Genomic DNA, 23,201 nt, shown 5'->3' with positions numbered 1-23,201 from the left:
ATATCTATTTAAATTCTGCCTGTATTAAATATTTCATTACCAATAATAGAAACATCAATTCATTATATTAGTTATTAATAGCTCCTACGAACGACACCCTTAAGCTAATAATAGCAAAATTCACCCTCTACACGGCCAATCCCCTCCATTGGGTATGAGCCATGCTCAGAGGACAACAACAACAACAACAACAACAACAACAACAACAGGCGATTGCATGGCACTACCACTAAACTACGTTTATTGTTGATGTACGGCGGAAAATATTTGCACAGTGCACGTGGAATACATCACATCTCAAGCAGCGATGACCGACACTGCTGTATGAAGCAATAAATCTTATTCATTTTATGCATCTGTAGTTGTGCAGTTGCTTGAATAAACTTGATACGTTCCGTTACATAGGCCGCGGTAGCCTGCTTGACATTCCGTCAATGGTTGCCCAATCGTGCTATTCCATACGTGCATTTCACATAGTTTGTTACCTGGAAACGAAAGATGAGACGCATCTGCATCACAAGGACAGAAACTCGGGCGCACCTTTAACAATGTTGAATTGTTGTTCTGTGCGTGCTCTAGGTTGCATTTTGGCGGCAGCGGTGTACACTATTGTAAAATACACGAAATTAACTTAGCGAATTGAGGAGGAGGAGGAGGAGGAGGAGAAGGACAAAACTTTATTGGAACCCCCCCCCCCCCCCCAATTTTCTTTTTGGTTTGTTTGATTGCGGGAGGCGACGAGAAATCTCACATACAGTTCTTTATTGTAAGGTGCGTATGATAGTTATTTAAGGACTAGACCATAAATCAGTCTGTTCTACGTCCTTTTCCTAAGATGGTGAGTGAATGACGCGAGCACTTTTAACAGCAAAAAGCTGTTTAGCAACTTGTTCCTTGTATCTCGTATCACGAAAGTATCATCATCATAAACGGGTATATGCCATAGAAATTGGGTAAATCTCACTACTCACCACTTGCTTACTAGAAAAGAAGAAGGCAACAATTAGCCCAACACTAGGGAACGGGAAAAGCAACGGCGGCTGCGAGAAGACCCCAAAGGGATGGAAAGCCTACGATAACAAGAACCTGTCGTAGGTCTATAAGCGGTGCGAACGCTTGCTTTCAGCGCGAGTTTCTGTCTCTGGAGTTTGGACAACCGTGCCGAGTCCATGACTATCTGTGGTTTAACTCGAACCTCTCTGCGCTGAGAGTCAGCGTAGAAACAACCTAGCATCTCCTAGTTAAAGCCTGCCAACGACCTAGAAGCAACCAGATTAGTCTTCAGAATCGCCCAGTTTGACTGTGCCAAGCCTTGCGTCGCTTAGTGCAAGCTTCGCCAATTTTGTTTTCTTTTGCTGTAAGAGTTATAGCTTTTGACGTCAGCGTTATCACATACAGCATTGGGCGCGAAGCCCACCAGTGGAAAAGCTCGCGCCACCGTCGGCGTGACGTCTAGGCACGATCAGCAACTACGTGGTCTGCTTCGCGAGGAACCGACGCGCGCTGAAAACGAAATTTCAGAATGCCGCCTGCGCTGTAATTCTGATTAAATGGGGAGTTTCTCCCGCTCCCGGCGTGAAAGCACTGTAATACGCAGTCGCTGCTTTTGAAGGTGTCTTATACGGTAGGCCAGTACTCGTTGGTGCAGTGCATGACGTACGCAACGGAGCGCGGTGTCAGCCTTCACACGTGTCCTCAAAGTAGGAAGCTGCGTGAAGCTTAGATTGTGAAACTTAGAAGTTGTCAACAGCCATCGGCTACAACACGCGCGTGCAGCCAGCACTTCAGCGAGGGAGATTTCTGCTTGGGCGTGGGGATGCGATTTCCGGTGAGCAGCAGAAAGTGCTCACTGAGAAGCTCGACCGAGTAAGCTGGCCAGCTAATGACGCTTTTCTCCTGCAAGTTGGCCAATGTGTTGCCCCATCTTCATATCGACCCCAAAACTAGCTTCACTCCCAAATTCAAGTTGGCCCATCTCAACTTTATTTGTTGTCGACTGAGCCGTATGTATATATACCCTTGTCGCAAAGGTGTCACGCCATCTGCGTTAAGAGGCGATTTTCCCGCCAAATTTGCTGGGGAAGTTACCAAAAGATTTTGCTCACTAAAACTTTACAGTGCGGTGTCTAAACGTTATTTTTAACCCGCTTTACAGCTACTCGGTGCAGTCTCTTCTCTTTTTCGCTGCGATTCCTAGCTCATGTGGGTCCTTGCCGTTGTTTGAAGAACCAGCCCAGCGAACGTTCTTATCAATGTTATGTGACATTCGTTCACTTTCGCGTTGCACAATCTGGCATGTTTCACCTCGCGAACTGCTTCTCCTTCTAACAACAGTCGCTAAGCGCACGATTTCGAAGTTCGGTCTCTGCACGTTTTGATTTTATGGATGATGGCAAGTTCTATGGAATGGAATGTGGCCGGTGGGAATCACGGCCACAGGAATATGGGGAACAAGGAATCCCTTGGCTCGTTCATCAATGGGATCGTTGTCATCAGGCACATGTGCATACTTTAAATAAATTCTTCATTTATACCCACAGTGTCACTTCGTACATTTTCATTTGAACACCCCTTGTAACATGCTTCCATGAATCGAAAATGAAACAGACTATTTACTACCGCAAGTTGTACCCGCATACTATGAAATCTCCTATTCCTCTCTACACCGTTATGCATAGCCGAGAACAAGACACCTTTCTCGACTTTCTCACCTTTCTCGACTGGATGCAGAAACAGATGTTCTCTTATGCAGTGAGGTTGAGAAAAATTCTCGTGGTAATTGTTCTTGTCAGAAATTCTCCGGTATGTTATATCATATAGAAAAATACGCGTATCACCGACTCTAGCAAAGTTTTTTTTATGAGCAACACGAGAAGCTTTCCAAGGTATCTACCAGAAGTTACGCTTAACGCTGCTTTAGTGCAACGAGACTGTTTGCTGACTTAGTGCGCGTGCGAGGACTGTTAGTCCACCTGCTTCTGTACACACAAAAAGACCGATGACGTGTCGATATCGATTCCACGCTTAATATCTCTCTGAATTCACAAGTGACCCACTCGTGTAAGCCTAGCTTAGTATCTGTACGATGCGTATATACAAGCTTAACGAAATATCGCCACAGAGTAAAGCTAACGAGATAATTTGTAAGGCCAATCGTTTTCTTCACCGAAAAAAACACGTACGCGGTTTACCAATTACGTTTCTCGTTTTATATTTGTCCTAAATCTTGATTCGTGCGACTTAGGTACTAGTTTCGCAGTGTAGTTTGTTGTTCTGTACGTTTAGAAAGACTTGTACCGATGAGAATAAAAGATTCAAAATTACTGTAGCTTTACTGCTTTGATGGCAAATTCACAGGAGGCTGTGATACAGTCATTACATACAAAACTGTTGGTTATAGGCTAGACATCGACGTCCATCCTATGGCGTATGCTAAAACGCAACCGGGTGTTAAGGCCAACTTGGAAGTTCATGCGTAGAGACACAGTGATCAACACAAAAGAAATTCAGATGTTTTTGCTGCTCGGGGCACTCACCTCCAAGCGTCATTGTAAGAACTCCGCACTTCTCCGTGTCATTCCAATAATCTAGCGTGTAGTTGATCCCACTTGTTCCTGCAAACGAATACATTACACCATATGCGTCATTTAGGGGGAGGCTGGCGGGATTTGTACCGCATTAATTTTATAGATTTATTGTCCAGGGCTCCATCGACATCGTGTCGACGCCGCAGCTCCCTCATCTGCGGTCTAAATTAACGCGCAGTCCCCCACTGCGGCGTACTTCATATCATGTCATGGTTTTGGCGCGGAGAACTCCACAAATTATTTGTAAATTGTCACAGGGACAATGCAAAAAAATTTTTGTAGAGATGTGCGCGAACATTCTGAACTTTACATGTTCGATTAGATTCTAAGTGCACCTTTACTATTCGAAACGTCCGAACGCCCAAAATTTCAACACGCATTCAGGCCGCGTTTTCAGGGTATAGAAGAGGCATCAATTCTATCTTACAGCGAAAGCTCATGTTAGGTCTCAACAGCCGTTTTTAGTTGTCCACCGCCGCCGGTGTCCGTAACCGCTTTCGCGCAAAATCAGAAAAAAAAACGAAATGACAAAAATCATCTGGGATCGGATAGAATTTGAACCCGGGTCCTCTGCATAGCAGTCGAACATTCTACCACAGAGCCACGCAAGTGCTTGCAACTGTTTTGCAAAAAAGGCTCAATACAGGCGTCATGTCCGGCAAGGAATCGCGTAATCATATGTAATGTAGCACGGTAGAAGAGTAAAAACGCCAGGCCTGCGCGGAACACGCAGCACAGTCACAGCGAAAGCCGGAAGAGTGGCGTTTCTATAGTCCGTTGTAAACTCTCTTGGGGCGACTAATAGAAGTACACTTCCAATCTACCCAGTACGCCAAAAATCATAGTTTTTGTGATGTAGGGAAGCACCCACTATGCCATTATTTGTTTTTCTGGGGACAAGCGAGGTACCCGCTACACATCTGTAAGGCAATGTGTGCACTTTGATAATGCTGAATGTGGCTGATGAAGATGCACAGGGGGTGTTCAAATGAAAGGTAGATAGCAGAGGCTCTTATAAAGAGATCCGCCCAATCGACGCGGCAGTGTGTGTGAGGGCAGGATGGCATTCACATTGCAAAAATTCGACGATTGAGGAGTAGCGGGGCGTTATCCGATTTCTGAGAGCGGAAGGTGTTGAACAGGCCACCATTCATCGCCTTCGATTTCCATGAGTTTGATCCCGTGAAAAAAAAAAAAAAAAAAAAAACACATGAAATGGAAGCGCTTCAACTCGAACGACGGACTCAAGGACGCTGTGCAGGACCGGGTCTCGTCACGGCCACGGGAATTCTGGGAACAAGAAATCCCTCGGCTCGTTCATCAGTGGGATCGTTGTGATCAGGCACATAGTGCATACTTTGAATGAAGCCTTCATTTACACTCAAAGTGTCTTTTCGTACCTCTTCATTTTAACACCGCTTGTATGATTATGGCTGAGCGCTTTGTAGTGCGTGGGAAGCTCTAAAACAGATATTCGCTGCGCAATTAGCATTGTGTGATGACTGGCTGATATTTTACTCTTCTGCCACGCTATATTACATAGGTTAACGTAATTCCTTGCCCGACATGACGCCTGTATCGGGTCCTTTTGCAAAGAAGTTTTAAGCCGTAGCATAGATCTGTGGGCAATAAAGAAAGAAAAAAAGCATGGCTCTGTGGTAGAATACTCCACGCACAGGGCTCGGGTTCAAATCCTATTCAATCCATGTTATTTTTTTCTTATTTCATTTCATTTTATTTCTCGCCATAGAGGTTACGGACACAGGCGGTGGTGACAACTACGGCCCTGTTGTTTGTTATTTTACAGCTTTTGCTGTAAAATGACAACCAGACATCGTACAAAGCGAGTTCCTTAAGGACTGTGCGGTTTAAAGCTTCCAAACCATTACAAAAGGCTTAGCCATAATTATACATCGCCATCAGCCACAGCATAAACAAAATGCTTCCAACCTATTACCAAGGGCTCAGCCACAATTCTTGATCATCATGAGCCACAGCATCAACAAATTTCACGCACTGCATTACAGATGTGTAGCGGGCACCTCGCGGCTCCGCAGAATGACAAATAATGGCACAGTGGCTGCTTCTCTACTTCACAAAATCTATGATTTATGGCGTAGTGGATACCCAGAATCTGTACTTGTATTAGTTGCCCCAACAGAGTTCACAACGGGCTCTGGAAAGGCCGCTATTCCCGCTTTCGCTGTGACTGTGCTGCGTGTTCACGCGTAGGCCTGGCGTTTTTCGTGCTTTTCCCATCAATGCTTCTAGGAAGCAATAAACCCTCGTTTGGCAGTAGGCGCTCGTCTTCATCGTCTCTGTTTTCTTCATCGTGCTTCGTCGCGCTACACGAACACAGAAAAGAAAAAGGATGCATACGCGAAGTGCATGCGCGAAGGAATGTGAGCTAATGAAGCGACTAATATTTTTCACCTTGTACTTGGCTGACGGTCATGTAAGGATTCCCGCCTTGTGTTGCATTGTGCAATTTCGCAAAGAGGGTCTGGTTTTGACTGAAACGACAGCGAAAAAGAAAAGTCACACACTGAACAGCAAAAGTCGCGATAAATTGGAGCATGCATACAGTGGTATAGCAGCAGTGGCGTTAGTAATAGTAGTAGTAAAGCAGTTGTGTTCGTAGTAGTAGTAGTGATAGTACAAGTAAAAAATTTTAGAATGTTATTTGATTTATATGCATCTTTCTTTTTTTGGGGGGAGGTATTTTGGGGGGAGGTATTACTTTTTCTGGGGCAGAACTTAGAGAAATGAGGTAGCCGTGGTGGTGCGTAGAGACCACAGTCTCTACACAGTAATTAAGTTATAACAGAAAAGAATAAAATTAGGACATGTGTTTTTATAATTCATCAAAGACTTCTTCGAGTAGTAGCATGACATAACACAGAATTTGTACATCTGCAGTGTTCATAGCACATCCGAGCATCGGACGGGTAACTCGAAGGTTGTGGGTTCGAATCCCGCCAACCGAAAGGGTGATTTTTCGTACACTTTATTTATTTCAATTTACGTCCTTATTACTGGATTACAGTTACAAGACATGGCCCCTCGCTTTTTCTAGGGTAATTGACCGCTGGACCGTTTCATCAAGCTTTTCTGACTTCTTCAAGCTTTCATCTGCCCATCAGCTTCTTCTTTGTTAAGGCTGCATGATTATGCTCGGTAAAGGTTAGATAAAAAATAATACAGGGATTAACCACAGTGTGAAGGAGAACAGATATAGCAAGTAGGGAATAACAGTACCCATAACCGAATTAAAAAACAACAGCATAAGAGCATAGAACATCGAATACAGAAGATGAACACTTCATCAATAAACACAGTATATAAAAACACAAGTGTTGTAAAATTAAAGAAGAAATCAGATAAAAAATTCCCGCGGATCACACGCGTTGCGGCGACTCGATTTTGTGTGAACCAGTCGGGGAATAGCAGCCTATGCTGGACTTGTCGCTCTGAGCCTAACGTTACCAGGTGGGTAGACGTCTTCGTGTAAATTCAGTAGTTGTGCTTATATTGTGGGCTTGCCAGGTACGTCGACCACATTGACGTGTAAAGAGTAGTTCATGTTCCTATGTAATGTTGGCAGTAATGTTAGAATAAAGACGTGGTTTTGGGACGCAGAACCCCACCAGTTATTACAATAGCTTGCGCAATCAATGCTCATAACATTGTTATGAAAGCGCATAGCCAACACTGCAACTACAACTGGCGTTGCCTCGACATGACGCTTGTACGTGGCCTTTGTTCTAAGCAGATTGAAGCACTGGCATGACTCTTTGTTAGAACACGTCACTTCCATGCAGAATGCCTGTGTTTGATTTCGGCTGTGGCTGCGAAGTTTATTCTTTGCTTCCATCGGGATTTTTTTGCTCATCGACAACGCCGTCGACACCATCACCAGATTTTCTGCAACACGAGCTCTTTAAGGACATGTCCAAAGTCTATTCTCGCTATTCCTGGTTTGATATAGACAGTAAATCTCCTGTGGCGCACACTGTCATACCAGGGGCCGTGTTATGGGGGCATGTGCCACATGTGACTGGTGGGAAGGGTTTCCTGACTTACGTGGCACACAAGTCACGTTATTCATGTCATGATCTGTTAATGGTGTTCGCCACACACGCGTCTCCTACTATGTCAATTTCCGTATATACTAGGCTAAGGAGGCGATCACGAGTGCGCTCAGACGTAGGCGGCCTGATAGATAGATAGATAGATAGATAGATAGATAGATAGATAGATAGATAGATAGATATATAGATAGATAGATAGATAGATAGACAGACAGAGAGACAGACAGACAGACAGACAGACAGACAGACAGACAGATAGATAGATAGATAGATAGATAGATAGATAGATAGATAGATAGATAGATAGATAGATAGATAGATAGATAGATAGATAGATAGATAGACAGACAGACAGACAGATAGATAGATAGATAGATAGATAGATAGATAGATAGATAGATAGATAGATAGATAGATAGATAGATAGATAGATAGATAGATAGATAGATAGATAGATAGATAGAAACAACCAAAATGCCTGTGGTTAAATAAAAATGCTTCGAATATAAAATTTAATGCTCTTTTACAAAATTCCCGATTGAAATTAAGGAAACTTCAAATTTTAGTGCTACGGACGAATGATTCGATAATGTGATTGCCCGAAAGAATAAAGATGATTTACCGTATTTGGTGGAAACCATAGGAAGTAAAAATATTGTTGGCAGCGAACATGTTACCTTTACATTTTCTAAAAGCTTAAAAAATTCAAACAGAAGAAATTTCACTAAAAGTCGACGCATAGATGCGCGTATCCTTCAAATTGTTTGCGTCATATATCGTAAAATGAGAACATCTTAACAGCGGCACCGGAATTTCTTATTATGGAATATTGCAATCATCGGTGATTTCTAAACCCTACATTTTTTTGAGTCTAGTTGATATATGCTGTTTCGGCTAACCGTCCATACTTTAGCCTATTTACCGACGCTGATCGTTTTATTTGCTGACCATGTTAATGTTTGCCATAATATGCTGAGCAACACTGCCTCTATAATTTACGACAATGAAGATGCAGTAATGTCTAAAATTATTTAGCTCTCCTGTTCAGAATTCTCACATACATTCCGATTTCTAGGAATCTATAATTATTTTAGCAGAAGGCAGTTGCACTAAAGTTCTTGTATCGCTTCTCTCGAACATTGAGTAAATAAAACGCTACAAATTTGTGTAATTATCAAACTAAACTATAGAATGCTGAAGCTTTACAGCTATGTTAAGGGGAACTTACTTGTACTATACTTTCTTTTGTTGAACTTGCTATTCTAAATCCAAAATTTTACGAACAATAGCCCCAAGGCTTCACACTTATTACTTAAAGTCTACTTACTGTTGAGTACCATTCAAGAAGGACTGTGTAAACTGGTAATCAGTGTAATTCAGAAATACCATTTTTTCAGCTACACACGAAGTGTTTCTTGGATAGCTCCGCTGCTTTAGCCAGATGGTTTCATTAGTGTTCAAAGCCTAGGAGAAAGAAGAAGCGTGAGCGCCACATCTTCATCACCTATTACGTTAACGCCACAGGCTGTACGGGAGAGTGCAGGTGACAGTTTTTCTGCAACGACTTCCAAGCGATTCCTACTGGTGACATTTTGTTATTTTGATTTATCAGGTGGTGTCCGAACTTAAAGGGGTACTGACACAAAAATTTTGGCCTCGCGTTTTTTTTCCTGGAATGTGTTGCTGGGGGCCTGTTAGTCATAACACGGCACATAGTTTGGTGCATCGCGCGACAGACAATTAATTACAAGCTCCTCATTAGCGACCAAAGTCAGTTTCGGTTTGAAGAACGACAAGCCTCCGGGTGCAACTATCACCACTTAGCGGGTGCAGCGTTCGATCACGTCAGCACACAAAACTGTGACGCACTTCCGCACGGTTCGCGAGCAGCCGCCGAGAAGTAGGCTGCAGGAGCAAACGCGGCAAAAAAACATGGTAGCTAGAGGTCATCTTAACTTGTTGCAGTGTGGTCACGTGAGGGAAGCAGGGTGTCCCCAAGGGTCCCCTTTGAGGGTGTCAGTAGCGCGAAGATGTCGATCGCTCGCGCAAACTTCAAAATTCATTTAAAATAACTTCCAAGCTATATTCGATGTTCGTTTTTTGCACATGATATACGCATGTTCACCGGAATCGATCCCGCAGGCTATCTCGGCCGCGAAATATTGTGTCAGTACCCCTTTAGCATAAGTCCTCAGTTTATATGCTGGGAGCACGTAATTCATGGCCAACCTCCGTTTGGACTTAACAAGAACCTTGTTTTCTCTGTAAAAAAAAAAAAATTGGGGCAGCTACGCAATAGTGGTGCGAACACTGACGAAACAGCGAAGCTGGTGACATTTACCTCCTTCTTGCCCTCCTCCTCACCATCACATCATTCCTCCTCGCCCAAAATACCCTTTCCCACCGCCTTGCTGTACTGCAGTATACATGGCTACGCTATGCCTTCTTTCTCTCTCTTTTTGTTTTTTTTTCTCTCTCTCTCCCTTGTTGTTTCTCCTTCTCTCGCGCTCTCTTGCTCCGTGTTTTCTTTTTCTGTCTGTATGTTTGTCTTTCTCTCTATCTTTTCTGGTTCTCTCGCCCATAGCAACGTGATCAAATGGTTCCCATAAAGCTGGCTCTGCTACCGTGTCTAGATGGCCGAGTGGTTACGATGCTCGCCTTCGGACCGTGAGTAAGCGGTCCGATAATAAGGCGCTTTTTATTGGATAGCAATTATATGTACACTCTCGGCCGGTTTTTTACTTCACCGTGATGTTGCGTATAAAGTCCAAATCTCTAAGATCGCCTCGCGTATCGAATGTTCTACACGCCCGTAAAAGCGCGCGAGCGTTGGGAATGAACGCAGCTCAAGCAGAGATGAAACGAGCCTGCCGTCTCTGTCGTACGAAGGGCGCATGAGATAACATCGCCCCGCGTGCGACGGCTGCCGTCCATGGCTCCTCAAGCAAAGAGAGAGAACATCCCGCCTCCCGTCTTTCGTCGGGCGAAGAAGCATGAAGGAGCGCCGGGGCGGGGGAGAGGGGGAAAGGGGAGAGGGAGGCTGCGCAAGAAGCCACTGCGAACTTTGATCATAAGGGCGAGGCCGACAGAGCGCTGGCGCTTTCTCTCTCTCTCTTTATATATACATAGACAGCAGTAGACGGATCATATGCACTCTTGTACGTGCTGTGCTCTGACCACTTATTTCGTGTTGAGACGACGAACACCTCAGGAAAACCGCTTCGCGTCCTGGAGCGGCCTATTCGCTTACACCAGCTCCTTGGAGGGTTACGCGAAATCGGATCCAAAAGAGTTAGCTGCTAGCTTTACTTCGTATATCATTCCACTTTGTTGCCACGACATTCATTGCCTGGCCCTTTCGGTGAGAATATTTTTTCATCCCATCATCGCTATGAATAAATTGTGATAGAGATTTATTGCGTTCGCCTAAGGCAAGTTCTGGGTCTAAACATTAATTACTGCTAAGCGTTAGACAAAAACCAACCTGCATTTTCTTAGTAAACAGGATACTGAACAAAGACATGAAAATAAGGAGGGAAGCAAGGAAACTCGTCTCAGGAGATGCAACTGCTCTCATACACAGTGTTCATTTCTCGTATGTTTCGACAGATGGCTGCATTTTTGGGGGGCTCGTGAGCGTGCGGCTACACCCGCAGACGGCCGTGACGCTGTGTGCCGGCGGCAGCAGCAGCAACAGAGACCGGCAGCCGGCGCTTGCCTCACGTCCACGCGTCTTGCTCTGATGACTGTTCCGTGAGCGCGCCGCCATGCAAGTTGCGAGTGAAAGCAATAGCATGACTGACAGCTCCTATGCAGATTTAGAGAGGCCCGCAAAGCGGACGCACAAATTACGGCCTCACGCGTACGACCCTTCAACTTCGTCAAAGGAGAGCGAAGGCGGCCAGCCGCCATCAACCAAGTTGCGCCTGGAGCAAGGACCATGCCTCGCCGTTTACCTCGCGTTACAAAAGCAAACCTTTCGTTGGTATCGGGCCTAAACGAGGAAGCCGGCCGCGTGGCCGATGGTGTCCAGTTCCCCGCGTTTCTGGCGACCAATAAAACACGCTTCCCAGCATACAACGTGGCCTCCGAGGTAGCGGATTTTCAGAAAAATCGTCGGTGTTGGTGTCGCTCGCTTGCTCGGACCACGCAATAAATATTTCGCGATGTGTAGTCGTTCGAAGAGATAAGCAGAATACATAGACACGAAGGAAGGCTAATTCTTACAAAACGTGCAAATAAATTTACAGGACACACATGGCCAAACCACATAAAGTGACTAGAGCGCAGATTAAGAAAGTGCGAGTGTTGTGCAGATCTGGTAGAAAAACGAATGCGTTTATGAGCGTGAAATGTGGAGCCCTGACATTGTCGTGTCGTTAGAACGGGCCCAGTGATCACTCTGCTAACCCGAAAAAAAACAACAACAAATGAATCGGCACAACGACCGTGTTTATTTGTTCATAGGTATGTGTTAAAAGTGGTGACTGAAAATGATAATGATTTTTTTAGTAAATCATTCTTCAATATGCCAACCCCTTAAATAACATCCAAACGCTGCGTACTTGGTATTTTAGATACACTGTGAGTAGATTGCACAGCGTTAGAAGCTTGCCTCGTGAATCACGATCACTAGAAGCACGTAGCCAATTACAGTTTAACAAAGCGGGTAGCCTGCGTGCCACATGCTGCGCGGGACTGGTTCTCTGGCTTTCAATGGCTCAATGCAGACTCGTATGGTGTACTGGCTTAATCAGTGCACCAGCACCACATAGCGTGATTTCCTATTGATATTCTCGCAGCATTGACAATCAGTGCGGTACACATACTGCAGGCACGGCGTAGCCTTTGGAGCGAGCTTCCAACTAGGTTGTAATCATCGCATGAGAATGTGGCCGTCGCAAATAACAAGCGGCTGTTATCTACTTGTTGTATGTATGAAGTCAGTAGGAAAAAATACCAGGAATTAGTGGGCCCATTTCTTGGCATGCGCTCGAAGAAAAGAAAATCAGTCCATTGGCTCTTTTTTTGTCTGACATGCCATGTACGCATACATGACTCTCTTTAAAGAGACACGTTAACGCTCTTGTGGGACACACGACTCTCCGAAGAGAGTACAATGACTTCCAAAGAGAGTTCACGAGTATCTTTAAAGAGGGTCATAGACGGGGCAAGTCAGAAGTCACAAAAAAGAGTCAAAGCACCCCCCTTTTTTCTGAGAGTTTATTGCTAAGCCAACAAGCATTATTGCTGTTCCAATATAGATATTACACACTTACACTTGTCCGTCAAGATTGCCACACATTCGACTATTTACCCCTTTTCTTTTTTTTAAACGTTTTTCAATTCAATTCATCCATCTCGTACTGAAAACAAACTGCGACTATAATGGCACTTTCATGCTTTCATTTGTACGATCTAACATCGGCAAAAGTTATACGTAGATCTGGAACGCAAGTGCCTCTTGTTTCTGAACACTTTCCTGTCGACGTCGGAAGACCGATTTTATGCCTATCTGAAGCTCATGCGCACTGCAGCTTACACATAATTTTCTCTCGACGTAAAAGGCCAGCGATGAGACGCCTTTACGTTAATTTTGTTGAAAATGTATAGAGCAGGCTTCACTTGGTAGCTAAAAAGGCGTGAAACATGAGTCTCGTTTTCGAAGCAGAGGATGCATATCGAATTTGAATGGGGACAGCACTCCGTAAAGATAATAATATCAAGGGTTTCACGTCCTAAAACCACGACATTGTTTTGAGAGACGCCGTGGAGAAGGGCTCCGGAAATGTCGAACATCTGTTGTTTTTTAACGTGCACTGACATCGCACAGTACACGGGCTTCTAGCATTTCGACTTCATCGAAATGCGACCGCGGCAGCCGAGATCGAGCCAGCGACCTTCGGGTCAGCAGCCGAGCACCATAACCACTGCTTCACCGCGGCGGATAGTTTCTAATGGTCGTCGTGACATTATAAGCAGTGCTAAGGGCAGCGGTGAGTTTCATGACACTAAGGAGACTATACCACCTGTGAAAACACGAGTGAAGCATTTAAAGATTCTCATTAGCGCACGGCACTCGTGGATCGCCTCAAAAATCCCCCTGCTCCTCGGTAGTTTTCCGTTCTCAAGCTCTAAAGTTACTGAATGACGCAAAAGGGAAGGTCTTCGTCACAAGCGTGATGTTTGAAACGAAGCTTAATTTTGAAATAGCAAGAAACTTTGGAGAATAAGAAAGAAGTACAACGACAGAAAGTTATTCGGCTCTCTACGTACCAGATTAATATCTTAGTAAATTAAGCGCTGAATTAAGTATAGCGGCAAAAATGTTTAAACTAGCCAACAAAAAGTTTCTTACGTTATATAGGTCCTCTGGTTTGACTGTGTGGGCAAAAGCACAACTTGAAAGAAGCAAGATGGCGAACTGGCTGTAGTGCATTATTCCAGTACGGACGAGGTAAAAGCCCAAAGTACTGGGAGGGACAAAGAAACAACAATGTGCCAGCCCTATATATACGAAATGGGGTACGCTGGAGAGAGCGTCATTGGCTTGTTTGAAGTTGTTTGTGCGACGTCACTACAGTGTGTCATGGATGTAAAAGGTCACAAGATGCACCTGAACGAGCTATGTTTCGCTTGAAGCGTCTGCTTTAGTTAAAAAGGTTTGTTGGTTCTAAACGCACGTCATCACCTATGAATTACTATGAATTGTTTTTTCTTCGTAAATCAATGCTGCAGATAAATATATTCTTTTGAAGACGTCAAGACATTGATTTGGAAATAGTGTAATAACAGCTCCAGAGCAATGATTTTAGTGCTTGCTACTTTAAAGCCAGTTTCATGACCTCTGTGCGTAGACGTGCTGAGGTGGCACGCGTCATCCAAATACGAAAACACACCTAGTGAAGCCGGCCATCTTACTTCCTGAAATAATTCTCTATGAGCATCAGAATTTTCTCGTTAGGCATGTATTCCCTGGACTTACGGGACGCTGATAGCAAACTGAACGATCATATGGCACTGATGTCGCATCCTCTTTATTGAGCACTGCATCGGCACCCACGCTTATGCTTTCAAATGCAAAGCATTTCTTAGCGAACCTCAGCCACATGCGCCGTTTCTATCTATCTATCTATCTATCTATCTATCTATCTATCTATCTATCTATCTATCTATCTATCTATCTATCTATCTATCTATCTATCTATCTATCTATCTATCTATCTATCTATCTATCTATCTATCTATCTATCTATCTATCTATCTATCTATCTATCTATCTATCTATCTATCTATCTATCTATCTATCTATCTATCTATCTATCTATCTATCCATTGCGGTTACAAATTAACATGTGCTCCGCATCAGTAATTCGATTACCCTTTTGCCTATTGCAGCACCCACGGAGAAAGAAGTATTCTCGGCCGCCGCAGCGCGCGAGGGCGGCGCAATAGCGTCACGGAGGAAATGCGGTTTTCGCCGCAGCACGACAGATGACGTTTCCGGCGTGTTGCCATCGTTTACATGCTCTTCTATAGACGCGACATAGAAAAATCGTGATACCGCTTCGTAGACTGTAAAATTTCTCAGATTTCTGTCTGTGACATCAATTGATAGATGTGACAGATATTTTAGCTGCAGTTAATAATAGATACTGCCCGAATTATAGGCCGTGCAGCGCTTGAAACGAGCTGCTAGTTGTGGCCCCTTAGCAGATGACGTCGGTCGCATGCATGGGCCCCTCGCTCGCATGTTGTGCGCACGCTTGCGTAGATGGCCTTAGGAGGGAAAATTCCCAATTCAATTGGGGATTTCACGGCGAAGCTGTCTCACATTTAATCGCGATTTGCAGGCTGTCTGGCTTCCGAGTTGTGGGCCGCTCGAACTGTTCGTGCGCTTTTCACGCCGCAACAAAGGCCCTTAGAAAGAAGTAGTGCTCCGTGAAGAAAGGAGAGCACTTTGCAGATTTCCACCAGTGCTCTTTTAGGATGGGGCGGAAATGTGTCGTGCCGAACTGCTACAGTGGGTACACATCCTGCAAGGAATGGGCACGCCACCTTCTGTTTCTAGCGTTCCGGTGAGATTGGAAGCGTGGGCTCGAGCCATACCAAGGAAAGCTCGAGAGCTCACGCCTCGTGACTACGTTTGTGAGAAGCACTTCTCGAAGAGTAACCCTCGAATTCAGAAACGCTCGTTCACTTGAACTTGACTTGCCACCGCCTTCGACGCGTTTCGAACGCGCTGCCTTTAGGCGGTGGCAAGTCAAGTTCAAGTCAAGGAGCGTTTCTGAATACGGGGGTAAGTCCCATCATTCGTTGAAAAACCTCACAGGGTCCCTTATGCATTAGACTAATGGCGAATTCCACAGGAAGATCCGGAGCAGCCGCCGAAATCCTGGAGTGAGCACTCGGATTGCACCAAGCCAAATCTGCCAGTGGAACACGTGAATGCTCCACGTGAGGTCGCTCCGGAAGTTGTTTATGCATACGTCACATAACCGGTTCCGGAAATGATTTCTTCTTCCGCTCTATACATTTCGATGGCAACTTCGGTCGCCACTGCAAAGCGCCCATTTCGGCCACGCAGTCGCGGAAAGCAGGGATACCGTTTTCTTGTGTTGCGCTGACAAATATGGACGAGCACATGGAAATCTATCCGGGTGTGCGTCGGCTGCTGCTGGCCGTGCTTACGAATGGTGGGGATGAGTTCAGAAGTAAGTGCCACGTACTTCACTCTGATCATAAATTCTGCATGAAATGATAATAATTGTTTATGACGGCTGGCCACATAATTGGCCGGTATGTATGTGCACGTGGCAGCAGCCGCAATCGGCGCAATGCGGCACGTTCTGAGCAGAATTTTTTAGGAGCTGGCTCGCCAGGTTCTTAAGCTGGGGCGAAGTTCCGCGCCGTAACCTGCATCCATCCATTCAAAGCGCCGTGGAACGCGAAGAGGAACGCTACGCGCGTCGTGTCTTCCCTCTAGCCTGGCCATTTATTCTCACAGGTCCAGCGCGGAACGCGGTCGACAGCCAGGCGAGCGTCGGACAGCTATTTTTAGGGCCACTTTGTCGTGCGCGTCTCGAGGGCAGTTTGCAATTTGATAGAACATTAGGAGTGTTGCGTCTGCAAGTGTCGACGATGGAGAATCAGACGCTCTTAGATATTTTTAGGGGTGTAGCTCCTCTTAGTCTAACCTTGTCACGTCTCCGTTGTCCGGCGTATCTCCCGGCAGCCGGTAGTAAACGGCAGTATCTGTCCGGTGGTGGTGGTGGTGGTGGTGGTGGTGGTGTGCGGCGTGACCACCCTAACTGCGCATCGGTTACATGAAAATAGAAAACGTAGTGCGCGTGCGCGTGGCATTTCCCTCCTCTGAAATCGTTGTTACCGGGCTCCTGCTGAGGGGCGATCGGAGATCTGTTCGTTCCGCTTGTTCGTTCTCCTGGGGAAGAACAAGCGCGCTGACTGGCTGAAGCGGGAGATGCCACTCAAGGCCGGGGGGTGTCGCCATTTCTTTTTTTTTGCTTGATCTTTTCTTTTTTGGTGACGTCATATCGTGGCATAACGAGTGCGGTGATCGGAGATCTCTGTTCTGCGCCGTTCATTCTGTACCCATTCTGGCGGCGTACGCGATTGGCCGAAGCCCGAAAAAACCACGTCTCTGAGGGGCGTAGCCATTTTTCTTTTTGCTTGATTTTTTATTTTTTGGTGACGCCATACCGCGTCATAGCGAGCATTTGTCTGCTACAAACGAACGGAGCGCGAGACCGTTCGCACGCGTTCTCTCGAGCGTACAAACGGCTTCGCACGGCATGATGCGGCGGTTGCGGCTGCCGCAACAGCTGATTTTGAGAAAATGGCGCTTGCGACGTGTGCTTTTCTTGCGGTTGGAGGTGCGAGATGCGTTTGAAGACATGAGCGAGTGCGGCGTCGCTTTCTGTTCTTGAAACGAAGAGTGCGAACAAAATGAACGGGCCTGCCACTGGGCTGTGGTCTTACACGCAGGGACTTCTTAGTTCAAAAGCGCTACCAGCTGCTGCCACGTGTCGTCCCGGTCCTCACTCGTGAACGACGGCCCCAGTGGGCACGACGGCGTAGCTATCTGTGGGTGCTCTTTTATAAAAGCCAGCAGAAGCTCCTTTTGACGATTCGACACCCGGGAGCCAAGCCAGACATTCCGGTGGGACGACATCTGAAAAACTGCGCCAACCGCTACTTTTCTCTTTTTTTTTTTCGCGTGCGCGACTTCACATAGCGAACACATTAGAAAAACTAACACCAATAAATATCAGCGCTCAAACCTATCGCTGTTTCAGAAACTCTTTGAGCTTGAAAAGAAAAACAATATCTTTTCGTATAACAACTGTATTTATTAGTAGGCGAGAAACACTTCGTTTTGAAATATACGGTTCCCTTGCCGAGGACAAACGATGCGCGTCTACTTCCGGAAAGCTCGCCGCTCACCGCTTGACCATTGGCTGTCCTCTTCCTCTCGGCGGAAGAGAGCTGCGGACCGCCCACTTTTGTGACGTAACACCGCCAGAACGATCGCGGAACGAACAGAGATCTCCGATCCCCCCTAGGTGATGGCCTTATCGAGACGCTCGGTGAGGCTATTGGTCTGTGGATGATAGGCGGTGGTCCCGCTGAGGCTTTTCTGGCTGTATTTCGTGATCAATTGAGTTAGGGCAGCAGTAAAGGCCCTGCCTCTGTCGGTGATGAGGACCCCTGGGGCGCCATGGCCCAGGACGATGTTCAAAACAAAGAACTTGGCTACCTCCGCGGCACTACCTGTAGGCAAGGCCCTTGTTTAAGCGTAGCGGGTGAGGTACTCGGTAGCTACGAGGATCCATTTATTTCCGGAAGTCGACGTCGGCAGCGGCCCCAATAAGTCCATATCGATTTGCTGGAGCGGCCAACGGGGTGGTCCCTAGGGCTGCAGTAGTTCGGCTGGTCGAGCCGGCGGTGTCTTCCGTCGCTGACAGTCTCGGCAAATACTTACGTAATGTGGGACGCATCGGCAGCTAGGCGAGGCCAATAATAGTTTTCCTGAATTCTTGGGAGCATACGCGAGAATCCGAGGGTTCCAGCAGTAACGTGATCATGCAGGGCCTGCAAGATCTCTGGACTCAGTGCCGAGGGCACGACGAGAAAGTAGTTTGAACGAGCAGTCGAGAAGTTCTTTATTACCAGCACGCCGTCTCGTAAGCAAAAAGAAGACAATACACGTCGGAATACCGTCGGTAACAACAATAATATTGCCTTCCAAGTACTCCAAGAGGGTGCGTAGTTTTGGATCGCTCCGATGCTGAATGCCGTAGTCGTCTGCGAATATGTTTCCCAGAAAGGCGTTGTCCTCTTGCTCGCCTTGAGGTGGCGGATCAATAGGGGCGCGGGACAAGCAATTACAATCTGAGCTCTTCCGTCGGCGCTTGTACACAAAGGTGACGTCGAAATCTTAGTCTGATATTCCTTCTGCGCGAGAAGACCTGAAGGATCCTTTAGGTTTCGCTGCCGACAGAAGGCGTGTGGTCGCCTACCACTTTTAAATGCCTGCGGGAAAGGCAGCGGAGATACTTGGACATCGTCCGATTAATGACAAGGCCTGCGTTTTTCGTCGTGGAATAGTTGGCTTCGGCTTTTGACAGTGACCGGTTAAGGACCCCATTCAAGATCATCTCTCTTCTGAACAAGCACAGTGCCGAGCTCTGCACGGCTCGCGTTGGTTTGAATTTCGGTTTGTGCTTGCTCTTCCATATGTGCAAGAAACGACAGCGACTGCATGCGGTGTTTCAGCTCCTTAAGTGCCTCAATCTGTGACGTTTCCTACTTTAAACTCGACGAGAAGTTTCGTGAGGGTTGTCAGTGGTGCGGTGATAAGGGAGAAGTTTTTCACAAAGCGTCCGTAGTGGACCGATAAAGACCGAGAAACGGGCGCATGGCGTTTTGGTCGATGCCTGAGGGAAGCTTGCGATGGCTGCAGTCTTCTGAGTATCTGGGAGAACTCTACAGTGTCTGATGAAGTGTCCCATGAAAAGTAGCACTTCGTACGCGAAGTGAAACTTAAGACAACAGAGAGGTGAGCTAGTTGGTTAGTATGCATGTTAAAGAGACAGAGCGTGCAAACACGGACACAAGACATAAGTCAAGGCACCACAATCTTAGCTTTTAGCGTACGATCAGATGGGTTCATGGGCTGTAACATTGTCTCCACCCACCTTGGGTGATCATCAAATTTCTCAGAAATAACATCTTCCACCTAGACGAGACAGGACAGCCTCCTTACTCCTGCGAATACTGCGTGAATTACGCGTTGGAACGCCGCCGGTGCCAAGCAAAGCCCGAGCGGCGTGACCTTAAACTCGAACAGGCCATCTGGCGTGATGAAGGCGGATTTTTCTCGAAACCTCTCGTCGACTTCTATTTACCCATAGCCCGTGTTCAAGTTCACTCACGAGGAAAAATTCGGGAGATCCCACGCCTTGTGGGGACCGGTTTCATGCGAAACATTCAGCGAGTAGTTGTCTATGCTGCATTTTTTGGCTTGGAGCCAAGCGTTACGAGGTAGATCGACTTGTTTTTGTGAGTGTAGTAACTGTGTGCACATCGCGGGCTTAACAGGGACGCCGACAACACTGGCGTTTAAAAGGTCACTTCTGGTCTGACGTCACGTGATCCCTCACGCGAGAGCACCTACGTCAGTATTGTCGAAACGAAGTGCACTTTATGGTGCGATGATGTGAATATCATACGTGTCTGTCGTCGCCTTTCCTCGGTAGATATGAACCATCAATCACCTGTGACGCATACTAGTATGCCACGACGTGGTAAAAAAGTATGTGCCACTCGTGTCTGGAGGAAAGGGTTGGACGACGTACGCGACAGGCGTTTCACGTCATTATGTCATGACCAGTCATATTCGCTAAAACCTCTTACCCTCTCATGGCAATTTTGGTCTACACCAAGTTAAGCAGGCGATCACGAGAGCACCCAGACGTAGGCGGCTAGCTAGCTAGCTAGCTAGCTAGCTAGCTAGATAGATAGATAGATAGATAGATAGATAGATAGATAGATAGATAGATAGATAGATAGATAGATAGATAGATAGATAGATAGATAGATAGATAGATAGAAACGCTCAAAGTACCGTGGGTTCGCTAAGAAATGCTTCGCATTTAATGCCTTGTGTTCCACAGCCGGTCCAATGTGTCGTCTATCCGTAGGAGGGGGTAGATGTCCTTCTTTATCTTGTTCAAACGACAATAATCGACACAGAACCGGAGGGTTTTCTGTTCACTATTACTACGGGTGACGCCCGCGGACTCTTCGATGGCTGTATGATTTCATCACGCAGCCTATTGTCGCCTTGCAGTTTTACGGCCTCGCGTTCACATGCAGAGACTAGGTATGGGCTCTGACAGAGTGATTTGAGCATCGTGATCTGCAGAGTTAGCGTGGCCACCGCGGGATGTCGCCACGTACTGGCTCGCTCGTTCGCGATGACGCTGAATGTAACCGCGCGTTCGAAAAAAAATGAAAATAAAGTGCTCAAGGCAATGACGCGCGCTGATCAAGGGGCGCATCTTCTTGCCTCCTTCTCATCCCCCTCCCTGCATAGCTTTCAGCGCACTCGCTGGTACGAAATGAGAGAGAAAGCGCTTAAAGCGTGCGGCAAATCCCTGTAATTCCCTTCGTACTTAACGGATTATAAAAATTTTTGCTGCAGTTGATTCGTGAGACAATACGCTCTTTTAGTGAAGCCATTAAACGATTACTTGGAAAAGTGTTACAGGGCGCCTTTAATGGGGACGCTTGCTGTGCAGATTCCCGCCGGCGTTACTATGTGACCTCCAGCTGTCCGGATCTCGGAGCCTTCCCGCATGTGTGCGTTGTACGTCATAAAAGACAAGGATAAGCAGTGCATATCAGCCTATCGCGTCTGGTGCTGCTAATACCCATGTTGCTCTTGGCATCGTTACGCAATTGTAAACAAACGGTATATTATATAACACATGTGCGACTCGTGAACATATGTGTGTGCGTATGTCATTTGCGCCTATTTTTAGCGTCATCTCGTAAAGTCTCGCTCAATGTAAAAAAAAATATTACACCATCTCCCGCTAAAGGGGACCATGAGGCGATGCGAAGCCGGAGCACTTGCACAATCGCGTGCCGTTGGCGTTCGCTGGGCATGCTACCGACCTCGTGTCGTGGAACGCGAAGAGGAACACTACGCGCGTCGTGTCTTCCCTCTAGCCTGGTCGTTAATTCTCACAGGGCGTGCGGGGAACGTCGACAGGCGCGTGAGAGAGAGGCAGAGTAGGAGAGAAGAGAGAGGGGTAGGGGACTAGCATGCGCTGGCCCTCATCACGGCGCTGCGCAGGAGAGGATTTCGGCATGTCGAGCCCGCATTTCAGAGGAGCCAACCGAGGTAAGCGCTGGACTGAACGCGCGCAGCGCTTTGTCATTTGAAGGAGAGGAGACTAGAGGAGGAGAGTAGCGTATGCGCCGTGAGAGCAGAAGCGAGAACGCAGGAGAAGCGCAAAAGTGAAGAGAGTAAAGCCCCAACCACTGGCACGCGTATGCACGCGTATGCACGCGCCTAGGCGTCAAATGCGCCTCTCGGCGTCGGTCGCGGAGGGCTGTACGCGTCCATACGCCTCGAGGCGCGCGTGGTCAAGACGACTTTGATATTTTCGCCCACGTCACCACGCGTACGGCGCGCTAACCAATCAGAGGCCGGCATGGGCCGGCGACGCCAACCAATCATAGGCCGCGATACCTCTGAGTGCTATGCCTAATGGCCGCCGCATCGAAGGCAACTCCGAGTGCAGGGCAAGCACGGAAACTACGGTCGCAAACGCTCCTGAGTGACCGCGTCGTCATCCAGTACGTCGACGATACGGCGAACGACCGCGAGTGCTACCAGTGGGACGCGGTTTTGTGCCGACTTCGAGCGACGCCGACAAATCCAGCGAATGCTTCCCGGCTGCCCTTGCCCCGGTTTTGAGTGCAATCGTTGACCGAGTGAAAACATCGTACCTACTACTGCGGCATGTCGCTGCTCCTGTGCTCTGATCTGTGTGTATCTGCGCTCGGAACGGGTGTAAACATGCTTCGGAGGTTTGAAGTCCTCAGCGTGAGCCCTCGCCTACCGCGAAGTCAATTCAGAGCGGTCTTGAGTGCGATCGTCGACCGAGTGAAAACATCGTACCAACTACTGCAGCATGTCGCTGCTCCTGTGCTCTGATCTGTGTGTATCTGCGCTCGGAACGGGTGTAAACATGCTTCGGAGGTTTGAAGTCCTCAGCGTGAGCCCTCGCCTACCGCAAAGTCAATTCAGAGCGGTGTCGTCTGCATTCAGCATAGGCCTCTACCGTCGAGTTCGTGTGAACCAGCTCCATGTGAGGAAGTTTGGTTGAAGGAAATTGATGGTAGTTGTTTCCGTCGAAACATAGACACTATATATGACGCCAGAGACTTCACGTGGCGCTTACGCAGGAGTTTTTAACCGCAGTGTGTT

The 23,201-nt window shown here is 46.9% G+C and overlaps 1 protein-coding gene across 4 annotated transcripts in view; it reads right to left on the bottom strand.

The window, feature by feature from the left end:
• LOC119383870 (uncharacterized) overlaps positions 1–23,201 on the bottom strand; it is a 164,592-nt gene that overhangs the window by 54,516 nt on the left and 86,875 nt on the right. Inside the window, exons 2-5 of one of the 4 annotated variants that reach the window (XM_037652142.2) lie at positions 9,006–9,142; positions 6,021–6,100; positions 3,537–3,614; positions 406–485 (exon numbers count right to left, since the gene is read on the bottom strand). In XM_037652142.2, the coding sequence (XP_037508070.2) occupies positions 406–485; positions 3,537–3,614; positions 6,021–6,100; positions 9,006–9,142 (375 nt within the window). Of the gene's footprint in view, positions 1–405; positions 486–3,536; positions 3,615–6,020; positions 6,101–9,005; positions 9,143–14,036; positions 14,188–23,201 lie in introns of those variants that run through there. The other 3 variants (XM_049412693.1, XM_049412694.1, XM_037652141.2) reach the window with 3 other exon arrangements.

This window comes from Rhipicephalus sanguineus, chromosome 2, assembly GCF_013339695.2.
Source record: "Rhipicephalus sanguineus isolate Rsan-2018 chromosome 2, BIME_Rsan_1.4, whole genome shotgun sequence".
NCBI lineage: Eukaryota > Metazoa > Arthropoda > Arachnida > Ixodida > Ixodidae > Rhipicephalus > Rhipicephalus sanguineus.
Note: the sequence above shows the minus strand (reverse complement) of the source record. Positions and strands in the feature narration are given on the sequence as shown.